Source organism: Chaetodon auriga, chromosome 6, assembly GCF_051107435.1.
Source record: "Chaetodon auriga isolate fChaAug3 chromosome 6, fChaAug3.hap1, whole genome shotgun sequence".
Lineage (NCBI taxonomy): Eukaryota > Metazoa > Chordata > Actinopteri > Chaetodontiformes > Chaetodontidae > Chaetodon > Chaetodon auriga.
The window spans coordinates 14,615,416-14,628,070 of NC_135079.1; the positions used below are offsets into that span (position 1 = coordinate 14,615,416).

A 12,655-nucleotide genomic window follows, 5' to 3' on the forward strand; every position below is an offset into this window, starting at 1 on the left:
TCTCATTCTTTCTCTCAGCACCAGAATCAGTTGATTCTAGGCGTGATGGGGATTGATGTGTCTCTGGATGACATCAAGAAGCTCACACCACGCTTCACAGTGAGTTTAACACCTCATATTGATCACATATGTGATCGCACGCACGCAGGCGAACACATTTATCAAACCGAGTCCTGTGACTTGCTCACTTTTGAAGAACTTGTGCAGCTTTCCCTCTGGTGCAATTAATAGATGGTGTGATTCCATTAGACATCTAATGTCTATGTAAAATCATGCACACATGAAAAATGTCCTTGTCATTAATTACAGCATGTTAGACAACCATTTTCAATTGTCTTGCCATTATACTCTACATGCACTGACACAAAAAATGAATGTCCCTCCCCTCTGTCCATTTTTTGCTTCAGATTGGCCCAAATGGATACTACTTTGCCATTGATCCCAATGGATACGTCCTGCTGCACCCCAATCTCCAGCCAAAGGTATGGCATCTGGCCCTGTGCGTCGCTCTCTGACTATTCCACGTGGTTGAATAATATGCAGGCTAGCAGATGGTGCAGGCTCTTTTCAAACTTTTCCATGTGCCGTCACCTCATCAATCTTCATGAAAAGAATTCATTCCCCATTTAGAGTATGACTTGATATCATCAGTTCTCAGATGTCGGCGAGAAGGTCACCCATTACCATGTGAGATAAAAAAGATATGTAGACTTGGCAGCAAACTGCCATATATGTTTAAGAATGAAGGATAAGAAGGGGCACTGTGGCATATAATAGAGATGATGTGTTTTAAAGTGAAAGTAGATCACCCCAGAATATAATTTAATTTGGGAATGTATCATGCAAGTGATGTTTGTTTTTTTTTTTCTTATTTACATTGATTAATATGTTTTTTTTTTTTGTTGTTTTTTGGGGAAGGTAGTCTTTACTGCAGTTTCAGCTCACTTTTAGCTAATTCAATTCATTGAACATTTTTTATTTGTTAACTTCTTTAAGCAGGTTTACAGCAAGGCTCAAAGTTCACCAAAACTTCAAGTGGTAAAATTGTCACTTACTACATCGATTTTAAGCTGCCTTTCTTGACGAGCCAAATGCCCTTAGTAGTGTTACAACAACTCGAATAAATGCAGCATTATTTCAAGCCACAGACAGCTATTAGGATGTGACCCGGCAAAACGTTGAGGTTCCAAACTGCTTCCTTCAGCCCGAGGCAAACAGGTTCTGACAGGCTGCACAGTGACCATGTGCTGCCCAGGACTGAGCTCTGTGTTTGGGGGCATGATGTTTCAGAGTGCCACCTCCCTGAATCTGAAACAGTCCATCCTTTGGGAACGAACATCCCATCCATCAATCTACAACTCTCTAATACATCACGACAAACACTTATGGATCCAATTATTTAAATTCTGAGTGTAATAGGTTTTATTGGCTTGGTAATTTACATGTCAAAGCACAATAAATCAAGGATTAGTATATGCTGTAACTATGACTCAAGGCTCCTGGAAGTTACATGGAGAGGACATGTTACTCATACAGAGACACTGGGGAAAAAACTGGTCCATATTTAAAAAGAGAAAAAATAATTCAATTGTGTTGTTAAGTAGATTATGTCTATATGTTTATGTCCTTCTGCTATAACCTTTTAATGCAGCAGTAAGAGTGCTTGCAAAACTGCATTGTCTCTCTTAAAGGGGACTTCCCTCTTGTCCTTTGTCACCTCCCAATCTTTTCACCCAGACTGAAACACTTAACTCCAGACAAAGCTCTATGTGTGTGTGTGTGTGTGTGTGTGTGTGTGTGTGTGACACGTCCAAAGTGCATCACTGTCCATCTTTTCATAATTTTCCCAGAAAAGGATTCGTAACAGGAAGCTCAGGCTCAATAATAAGTATGCGGTCACTTTTCATGAGGTGAGACGAAGCAGAAGTCCTGTAGATTGCAGAAGTAGTCCCTAAAGGTAGCCATGTAAAGCTTTCTGTATTGTAGTCCCATAGATATAGTTTTCAACAGATGCAGTAGCAGTCACTGTAGATACTCATTACTTTTTGCAGGGGACATTATGTCTCTATTATGTGATCTACTCCCCTGTGTGTTACGCTTTGCGTCTTTTTCTATGTGCACATTCCTTGCTGTGCTTTGATTTTAGAGGCGCAGCTCGCATATGTGGGCACTGGAGAGAATAGATTGTGAAGAGGACTGAGGATTGTATCGGACAGTATTTCAGGTTTCATCTCAAATGTATACAAAGCAATGTCAGCTGAGAGCAACCCTAGTGTTATAACACAGACGCACACACACAAAGGCACTGTCGGAATTATCTCAGTTTAATGTAGCATTCAAGAAGGACAGCACTGTAGCATTGTTATTATTTTTGTCTTCTCATAAACCCTCTGCATTGTGTGTGTGTGTGTGTGTGTGTGTGTGTGTGTGTGTGTGTGTGTAAGGCTTGGAGGGCTGACGTCAATCATTCTTTGTCTCATTGAATCAGCCAAATGGGAGATGGTGTGAATACTGATGGTGACCTTGGGCCCTTTGAACATTTCCCATGTCTCATCTCTCTCTGTCTCAGCAGCGGCTCTCTCTGTATTTGTATTATGTTTGTACATATTTCATATTCATCACACAAATCTCCCCAGTTGCAGCAGCATTTTTATTTTGATCTCACACCCCAGCTCACCTCAACAAATCTCAGCTGACATTCCCTCACTCTCGCATCCTTTCTTTTTAATCTTGCTGCTCTTCTTTCCTCACTCCTTATCCCTCATTTGATGTTTTTAACTTTGCTGTTCACACCATCCAGCGTTCCCGTTCTCATTCCTTTTATATTCTCTCCTTTCTTTCTTGTGCATGTTTGATGTTTCATTCTGTGTACCTCTTGATCTTTTATTCTTTCTTTTCTCATTTTCATGTTGAGATGCTTCATCTTAATCGCCTTCCTTTGCTGCTGCATTTCATTTCACTTACCATCAAATGTAAGGAACTCATCTCATGCCATTTAGTTGATTGAGTATTTTTGAGCATTTTGAGTTTATTGCTTCTCTTGTCCATGCACTGATTCATTCAGACCTTATATTTTTCTCATTCCCTTTCCTCTCTTTAAAGTTTAAATGCATAATTGTTGATTTTCAGAGCCAATGTTTGCATATGTCAACATAAAAACAAGAAACTATGTAGAAAACACCACATCAGCACAAGCACTGCATGCTCTCACCACGTCACCCCACATTGCAAGGCGCAGAGTGAACAAACGCTGTGGAGGACAGACTGGTATCAGATTCCACGTACTGCTGTTTTATAGAGAAGCACTAGATTACTGCTACCATTTTATACCACCATAAAGCCACTCAGACGTATAGGGTTTTTAAGAGAGGACATTAATAGGGTCCAGTGTCACTTTGTATCAAATCTGATTCAGCTGCGTCTGGTGTCACAGATATGTTGTCAAAACGCTGCCATATGGTACCCTCTATTTTTATTCCATGGATTTGATTAGATTCATGTGTTCAGAAAAGATGATTGGCATTGCTCCTGAATTGAATACAAAAGAACATTGTGTCTCAAATAATTAAAATAAACCATTTGCTATTGAACGCTGTGGCAGTATAATGCAGACACAGACTATTCCTCTCTATGGCTGTTTGCCATAGTAAGATTGGATAACGGTCCATTGCATTTTATAACATTTTGCTTTATCAACTCATCAGGTTTTAGATAGAATGATATGAAAGATGGTTATTACATAATAAACTTTGGTTCCAGCCAAAAGCTAAGCCTAAAATAAAGGGTATTTCTTTGTTTTGTTCACATCAAGTGTGTTGTGTGTCGTCAGATTTGTTTGTGTGTAGTATTTTTTAATTTTCTAACACTTAAGAAATGAAATATCATCCTGTCCGCAGAATCCTAAATTCCAGGAACCTGTTACCCTAGACTTCCTGGATGCTGAGCTGGAGAATGACATCAAAGTGGAGGTAGAGTGTGCACATACATGGAACTTCCCCCTTCATACACACAAACACACATACACACACACTCAAGCAAAGGTACAAAGGTGCGTACTCATCCAGCCAGGTATTCAGGTGCCATATGTCTCATGTCTCCTCATAAAACTATCATGATCAGTCCCTGCAAGTGATTTACTGACTGTCTTTAACTCGTTAGTACGAGCTTATGAGACCGAAAGCTTTCAAATCAGCTGTTACGCAGTGAATCACACGGAGCTACATGTCTGTTTCTTCCCTGCAGATCAGGAGAATGATGATTGATGGAGAGACGGGCGAGCGTACCATTCACACTCTGGTGAAAACTCAGGATGAGGTAAGAGAAAATAGTGGGGGGGCGTAACATGTTACAGTGGAGTATGTTGGGGAATGTTAAATTTGATTCTTTTGTAGAGGTCTCCCATCATGCTTCTGATCCGTAGCTGCATATTCTGCAGAAATGCTGCAGAGATATTCTAAGACATTGTAAAATAGACAAACTTAGGCTGAAATAATATATTTTCAGAGTGCAGCATTTTATCCGTTATACAAAGGAAAAAGTGAGTCTTCTGTTAAAAGTCATATAAATATACTGTTGTCACTCGGCCTATTATAATCAGCTAATTCATTAACAATAAGGAAGCAGTTAGTTTTAATATTTATCATGTAACATTTTGTCAGGCGTTTTATGTTTCTGTATTCAAAGTTGTCGTGTTCCCTGCTAGATATTGTTCACTGTTGTTTGCATTAATTAAGTTCATCTTCCAGTGAGGATGTCTTAGAATATCTGTCCACTAAAACAAAGTAAAGACAAACATAGAGAGAAAACTCAAATGAGCTGCTGGCTATGTGCCAGACTTCCTTGTTTTTACCTGGATTATACACGGATGTTTTTAATTGGAATCATCCGATAATTTTACTTTTTAAAATAAACACTGATAATGTCCTGGATTGTTTTCTGAACAATAAACCATACAAAACAGCATTACTTGGATTAAAATAACAAAGCACTTCTGAATGCTGATTCCTGTGTGTCATCTTTGGCAGAGGTACATAGATAGAGGAATCAGGACCTACACATGGGGACCAGTCAATGGAACAGATTACAGGTGAGCCATCTCAGCAATTTTGTAATATTTCTTTATGGTGTATCACAAGTAACCTGCCTCTGTCACTTAATACAATTCACCACTGAGAGCACTCCAGCTGTTGAAGGACACAACTTAAGCCAACAGGGGTCACTCTCCTGTTTCTAACACCAGGCTCTGCTTGGTTAATGGGAAATACATTGAAGAGACATCTTTTGCATTTCACTGAACATACGGAAAAGCATACCTTTCTGCCAAACATGGAAACCTTTAGTAGTTGTGTATTTTTGCTCTTGATTGATAGAAATTCCCTGGATTCACGTGTAACTAGAGAATTTAAAATCACTCCACAGTTGGAAAACATTGCATGCTTTCAATCAACCTTTGAATTGAAACTCAGAAGAGCTCCAGTTTCCTGAAACAAATGATTCACCCAAATGACCTCCGACTGCAGAATTCTGTCGTCAGTGTGACTGCGGTTGTTTTTTTTCTGCAGCCTGGCTCTTGTTCTGCCTAAATACAGTGAACACTTCATTCAAGCTAAACTGGGGGATGACATGAAACAAGCTATGTGTGAGTATGGCATGCACGCTCATGACAAATAGCGTGCAAACAAATCAGTCTGACAGAATTTGCTGATGCCTCACACCAACTCCCATGCATACTTTCTTTGGGTCATACTCTTGAGTATCTCCACTTGCTATGTATCACTCCTTGCTAGCTGGAACCACAAACACTCCTTTGTATTTGCAGCTCAGATCAGTGGATCCCCACTGTGCTTTTCTTTTGTAGTGTAACCCACTGGTCAGTCGCCCCGCACTCCCACACACACTCATCCACATGCTCTCCCTCTCCCAGACCCAGCCCAGGCGCTAGCTCTTTTGATCTTGTCTACATTTTGCTCTTCTCTCCTTCTTTACTCCCCTCTTCTGGCCCTCCTTCTGGCTTGGATGAAGACGAAACCTCCCACACCTCCTCTCGTTGCTCATTATTGCCTCTCCTACCAATTTTTTTTCTTTCTCACTCCACCCTTTACACTGTGTTTCAGTGGCCAATTCCATCTCTCTACCTCCCCGTCCTTAAGTCCATCTTTTCTTTCCAAAATGTTTTGTGGAGGAACAGGCTCCAATCCAAGCTCGACAGACTGAATAGTTTTCTCTGTCTGTTTCTCTGTTTTTCTCTTTCTATCTGTAAACCTGTCCTCACCTCATTCTCTTTATTCCTGCTAAATACCCCACCCTTTTTCGTCTTCTTCAGCTTTTTTTTTTTTTTTTTTCCACCCTGTTTGTGCTCTCAAAGCTGCCTCGCTGTATGATACACTCTGGCTGCTTCTCAGCTCAGAGCAAAGAAAATAATCACAAGGACAAAAACTCAAAATTCAAATATGCACATATACTGTACGTGCAACTGTTACTCTCCATACAGTTCTTTGTATTTTGATTCTGATGCAAATTATTCTTTCCCATCCTCCTTCCTCCTCCTGCTTGGAATTTTACAGCTTCTTCTTGGGGCAAGTATTCACTATCCTGTGTCCTCTGTCTCCCTCTTGCCAGCGTTTTCCCTGCATAAGCATGTTTGTCCTCTCTGTTTGCATAATTATAAATGGATGGATGAAGTAATGGATGGATGGATGGATAGATGGATGGACAGGCTCTGAAGTATGAAGGCTTAATCATGTCTTTATAGATGCATGGGTGGACAGTCGCTTTGATCACGGGATATAATTAGGAGAAAAACACCAGATTCAGCACATAACCATCTGGCTTTAGTGGATTTTTCTTAACTTTGATGTGAGGCCACAAAGCATAAACGCCTAATGGTGCAGTTATTCCTACAGATGAGATTTTGACTGAGTGTTTCAGCCTCTGTATCACTCCCTCTCTGCCATAACGAGTCTGTCACTGTGCCATAAAGACTGTCAGAACGTTTACAGGCCTGTTAAAGAAAGTAACACACCATGCCTAGCTGCCACAGCCTACTCAGATGGGGAGTTTGGGACTCTAAAGTTCTCTGTACAGCCATATAGAGTTTCACACTGGAGCCAGACCACCAATACCTCGATTCACCTTACCACTGCCCTGCACTAGGTGGTTCCTGCAGCCACTTGTCCTCCTAATACCTTAGGGAGGGTCCCTAGCCAAGGGTATGATGGTTGAACATACTGTGTGTTTTTTTCATCCATATAGCAGGCATGCTGCATGCATTGAATAAATGACCTAATGCTGGGGTTGAAGAGATGGTGACAGAGAAGTAAAGAGCAAGAAAAAAGAGAGAGAATGTATGGTGTAGAAAGCAATTGGACATAGAGACACCCTTCCCAGTCTATAGAGACAGAGGGACAATGAATCTGCCCGTTATGTTTTATGTGAAGGACATTGTTTCATCGCGCACCAGATTTCCATGACCCCGAGGAAACTCCGTCCTCAGTAATTTTTTTCGCAGACTGCACCAAGACTCAATATATTTTAAAGCCAATGTCCAAAATGTCTTCATTTTAAGAGACCAGTGAATGATGGCCATTGGTGCCTGTCATGTCATTTATGAGATAAGAATCACCAGACAGTGTTTTAAATGAAATCCAGATCCAGGGCAGACAAAGCATAGAGTGGAAGGAATTTTCTTTATTACTTCTGTATGTTTACATGTTGTTTCCTCGCATGCTTATGCTATAGTCTGACCATTTCCTGTTCTGCATTTCTAAGAACTCACTCAGATTTTTCTTTTTTACTTAGAGTTTGTCCGTGAGATCCAATGTTCTTTCACTGCAGTTGTATTGTCGTATTTTATTACCTACTTTGGGAATATTTACAATTTTCAGCATATTTTCCAAGGTATGACATCATTTATCAGATGATGAATGCGTTTTTATCACCCTTTGTCTCTCCTACTTTCTCCTCTCCTCATCTCTTTCTCTCTGGGGTCACAACAGGTCAAGAAGGCAAGTATTTCTCACTCAGTTATTCTCTCATACCTCCCCACTGCGACTCCATTCACACTCTTTACCTTAATCCATCACCTCATTTCTGTCCAATATTTTATGTGTCTGTGTGTGTGCGTGCATATGCATGTGTCTAGAATGCACAACTGTGTCCATGTATTGCTCACCGGCATTTCTTAAAACTGAATATGATCACCCCCTTGTCAAGTGTTTCTGGCTTCATGTAGTCATCCCACAGAACCTAATCCGCAGTGTGTAATATCCACAATCTCACTGCAGTATGGGCCTAAACCAGGTGTTTTTTGTGTTTTCAAAAGCGATGGAAACCATACAGCTGGAGAAGTTTGATGAGTTTGGTTACACCTACATAGCTCCAAGGTGAGTGATCCCGGCGCTCTTGTAAAAGCCACTTTCACTATACAGGAGCAAACAAGGGGCTGAGATTGAAACTGATCAATACTGTTTCTTCAGGGAGTACTGCAAGGAGCTGAAGTTGTCACTCAACAACACCCAGTTTCTCCTCGACTTCAGCCAGTTCATTGACAGATACACTCCAGATGCATGTGAGTCATGCATCTTTCTCACTGTTGTTTCCCTTGACACATCTGCACAAGTTGTCATGTCAGTTTGCTGCACTGTTCGCATTCTTATAATACCACTGACCCACACAGTGTCACTTAAATCAATACACAGTGGGTTGCATTGCTGCGTATGCAGTAATGAGAGTGGAAGTTTGTTTGTATGTATGGATGCGTGATGTGTTTTACCAGCACTCATGGTGGAATTTTCCACTGTGATATCACGACGGTCAACATCTGAAGGTCAGAGCATGACTTTGATCATTAGATTAGTATCGTCTAACCAGAGTGACGTCAGCCTCATCCACTGAGTTTCCTAGAAGCCCGATGCTGTCATGCTACACAATGACTCACGATGCTTGATTTGTCATCATCTAATGGATCGTTCCCTCTCGTATGGCTTACCACCATCATCCAGCTAATGGATCTAGGTATCCTTGATCCATTTTAACCCGAGGTCAAGCCACATGCCTAAGCATTAATGCTTTTCTTGTTGATGTCTGTGCAGCATGTTCTCACAATTCATTTAAACATAGTCTTCTGAAAAGCAGTTTTTGAGAAGCATTTTTCTCGGCGGTGGGGTTTGAACTCGATACCTCTGTGTCATCTGTCTCCTAAAGCTACATCAGCCAAACCTTCACAAAGCAGTGTCTGCTGTCTGACTGCCTAATGGTCAGTCAGAGAAGACTTACACAAACATGTCTCCCTGCTGGATGTTTTCCTGACAAGTGCCATGAGATCATTTATCCAGGGACAAGATTTGGCTGAACACAACTGCTGCTTTTCAGCCTGACTTTGAACTTACACATACACTTAATCATTCTTCATCTCAGTATTCTTACTGGTTGCCGTTGAGCAGATCTACTGAAAAAAGAACGCTGGGTTAAGTGCAGTGCTTAGTGGCACACCAATAGAAGTTCTTGTGCAAACTAAAAACATAGTGTATTCATCTTTCCCATCCAGATTTGTAAACAATAGGCTGTCATTGCCTCCATATTTCCCTTCTAAGTGCTGCCATTGTGGTGCTGCAATGTTCACAATATGTGAAATGTATCTTGTCTTTAATCCATAGGTAATGTGTCCCTGGTGAGTCGACTAATCCTAGATGCAGGTCTGACAGCTGAACTGGTTAAACTTTGGAACGAGCAGACAGTGTGAGTGCCAAACCTTTATGTTTTCTGTTTTAAGCGATGCGAAAATGTATTTCTTCTTACGTGCAAATCTGCGTCGCATGTGTACACCATTGCTTTGTACAACCATAGCTGATGCTCATTTCACGCGCAATTTACTGACTAACCAAGCCAGACAAGTTCTTTCTTTTCTACTTTGGGTGATTCGATCATGTCTAACTAGTGAAACGCGATGAAAGCAAAGTGCAAAATGCATATCACACCCAACCATACTGAGCTCTGCCAAACATGCTCTTTTGAGAGGAGAATAAAATAATTACATCAGTGTGTTTCCTTTCATGGTATGCCCACTTGTCTGAAATAATCTCAACACACACTCACACACACACTGCAGGGTATCTGTTCAACATTAGGACATATAGAGACAAGTGACTGCAGCCATAACACGATTTGTGTCACGTCTGCAGTTTGGTCTCACAGTTCACAAACACTTTCTCTAATATGTGTGATTGGCTTTGAAGTTTGATTGGCTGTTGTTTTCCATGTTCTCAGGGATGGGATAGTGGCCAGGTTTGTAGCCACAGATGGAGGAATCACAAGGGTCTACCCAAGAAGGTACTCTCCTCTCCGACTCAGTTTCTCCTCCAGCTTTAGCTCTGGCATTGTAAAATATCACCGAAAGCTTTGCCCAAATATCTGCTGGTGTAAATGTGTGAGATGAAAATGGATACAGACTGTAATACTCCCAGGCTTGAGTGCTTTTGGCTGCTTTACTCACCTGCTCCACTGGGTTATTTTCCAGAACGTAGAGGATTAGACGCTTTCAGCTGAACTCCCAGAGCTTGCCAGGCCAGAACAGGACATGGGTCAAATCCACAGATCCAGCAGCCAAATGCAGCTCATTTTCCTCAATTTCCTTGCTGCTACTTTAGTCTGAGCTCCACATGGGGGTTCCACTTGGTCAGAATATAACATTCCAGCTGAAGACGAATGCATATTCCTCCTGACAATAAAACATGAAATACAATCAGTTATTGCTTTTACTGGATCGTGCCTTTGACATATATCAACTGGATTGGGTGTGACTCTTATTTCAATGACTAACATTTGGCTGCAGATTAAAATAAGGATTGTTCCGATAGATCAAACGCATTTACTTGGTGTTTTATGCCTATAATGGTCCATATATAATATTACGTGACTATGTTAATGTTTTCAGTGCTGGGGAAGAGTGGACCGAGAATCCTGAGACATATGAGTCCAGCTTCTACAAAAGGACCTTGGACAATGAAATTTATATTTTCACAGCTCCATCTTTCAACAGTAAGTTTTCCGAAAGATTCGAATGTGTGTGTGCGTGTGGATGTGTGTGTGTACATGTACATTTCTGTGCATGAGGATCTTCACTGTGGCCTGGCACTGAGCCTATCCTGCTCTCTGCCTTTGGACGTCATCCCAACCCTACTGGCAAAGATCACACTCTCAGGCCTCTGATATCACTCTCTTTATCCTTCTCCTTTTCACGCTGTGTCTTTCAGCGATCACCCCCGCCTCCCCTCCTTTCCTCCTGCCCTGTATACTTCCTGTTATCTGCACTGATCTCTCTAGCAGACATCAGGACAGGCAAATGTCAGTGTAATGTAGCCGTGCTTACAGCTACACTTGACTGGATTAACACATGTACTGGCTTCACAGACTCCACTCCACTCACATAAATTACAAGCAGCTAAAAATGAATGGAATTTCCCACAATGGTTAGCCATTATTCATATTTAACTGTGATTCACATTCTGAAATGTTCTCTGCCATGTACTTTTAAACATGATTTCAGTTAAATTGCCACGATTATCAGTTCCCTTGTGCATCCCTTCTCAATTGCAGCGGAGAGCAGGGAGCTCGTATCTGAGTCAGGTATTCTAGTGAGCAAAGCAGTGGACCTCACGATTGATGAAGTCACACTCAAACCAGCAGGTCAGTCTTGCTAATATCAGACTGATTGCTTCTTGTGATGCAGCATCAATGAAAAGACTCACTGGCTACCTCTGCTTGTTTTGTGGTTTGTTTTGTAGTGGTGGGAGTGAAACTCAACGTCTCATTCTGGATGAACAGTTTCATGAATGCTACGCTGAAAGTCAATGTAAGTCATGTTAATGAGGTTTATTTGCGCTGTATACATTATCTCTGACACCTCTATTTATTGGTCTACAGGACTAATTTCTTTGTTGGCTCACTTTTTACCTTTTAGTGCAAGGATGAGATCTGTGGCTGTCTGAGGAATGACAAGGTACAGCAATGCAGTTTACTGAATCTAAACTGAGAACTTGTGTTTGTTTTGAACTCATTGTCTCTTCTCTAGGATGTTTTTTCCTTACCGTGGTTGTGCTAACAGCCTTGATTAGGAATCTAACGTTACCTTACAGCAGAAAACCATCATGATAAGACCTTTGCTACAGCTTGATTAGTATCTATTTTTAAAATACTGAGACTTGATTTTCAATTGCACCTAAAACTCATTGTTTTACCTTGCAGCATGTAGACTGTGTGATCCTGGACGATGGGGGATTTCTTCTCATGTCCAATCAGGATGAGTATATTAGCCTGGTGAGTTAACAGTAACCATTTTCTTCACCTTATCGTGAGCATGTATGCTTCAACTATCTATTGTCTTTCTCTAAATGATCAGTCAGTGATGATAAACCATCACATAATAAAACATCTGTAGTCACGTAGCCTGTTCTAAAGTGCAAATCAAAGACTGCCAGAATTCATATTTCTTACTTTTCTCTACCTTTCTACGTACATAGCTCCTCTTTCCTTTGTCACAGGGATCCATCAATGTCATATAGAGGTCAAATAAGGGGCTTATGACTCAGCTAAGTTATGAGAATGGTAGCTCTGAGCTGTTTGAAAGCTCCTGTAGGACAGCAGTACATCCACGTCTCTG

General features: G+C 41.1%; 1 protein-coding gene across 1 annotated transcript in view; it reads left to right on the forward strand.

Moving 5' to 3' along the window:
• LOC143321779 (voltage-dependent calcium channel subunit alpha-2/delta-1) overlaps positions 1 to 12,655 on the forward strand; it is a 56,743-nt gene that overhangs the window by 35,997 nt on the left and 8,091 nt on the right. The window contains exons 17-32 of the mRNA XM_076732417.1: positions 19 to 99; positions 408 to 482; positions 1,851 to 1,910; positions 3,912 to 3,968; positions 4,243 to 4,314; positions 5,025 to 5,086; positions 5,562 to 5,638; positions 8,321 to 8,381; positions 8,475 to 8,566; positions 9,654 to 9,735; positions 10,264 to 10,326; positions 10,931 to 11,034; positions 11,593 to 11,682; positions 11,781 to 11,848; positions 11,957 to 11,995; positions 12,241 to 12,312. Coding sequence (XP_076588532.1) covers positions 19 to 99; positions 408 to 482; positions 1,851 to 1,910; positions 3,912 to 3,968; positions 4,243 to 4,314; positions 5,025 to 5,086; positions 5,562 to 5,638; positions 8,321 to 8,381; positions 8,475 to 8,566; positions 9,654 to 9,735; positions 10,264 to 10,326; positions 10,931 to 11,034; positions 11,593 to 11,682; positions 11,781 to 11,848; positions 11,957 to 11,995; positions 12,241 to 12,312 — 1,155 coding nt within the window. The remainder of the gene's footprint in view (positions 1 to 18; positions 100 to 407; positions 483 to 1,850; positions 1,911 to 3,911; positions 3,969 to 4,242; positions 4,315 to 5,024; positions 5,087 to 5,561; positions 5,639 to 8,320; positions 8,382 to 8,474; positions 8,567 to 9,653; positions 9,736 to 10,263; positions 10,327 to 10,930; positions 11,035 to 11,592; positions 11,683 to 11,780; positions 11,849 to 11,956; positions 11,996 to 12,240; positions 12,313 to 12,655) is intronic.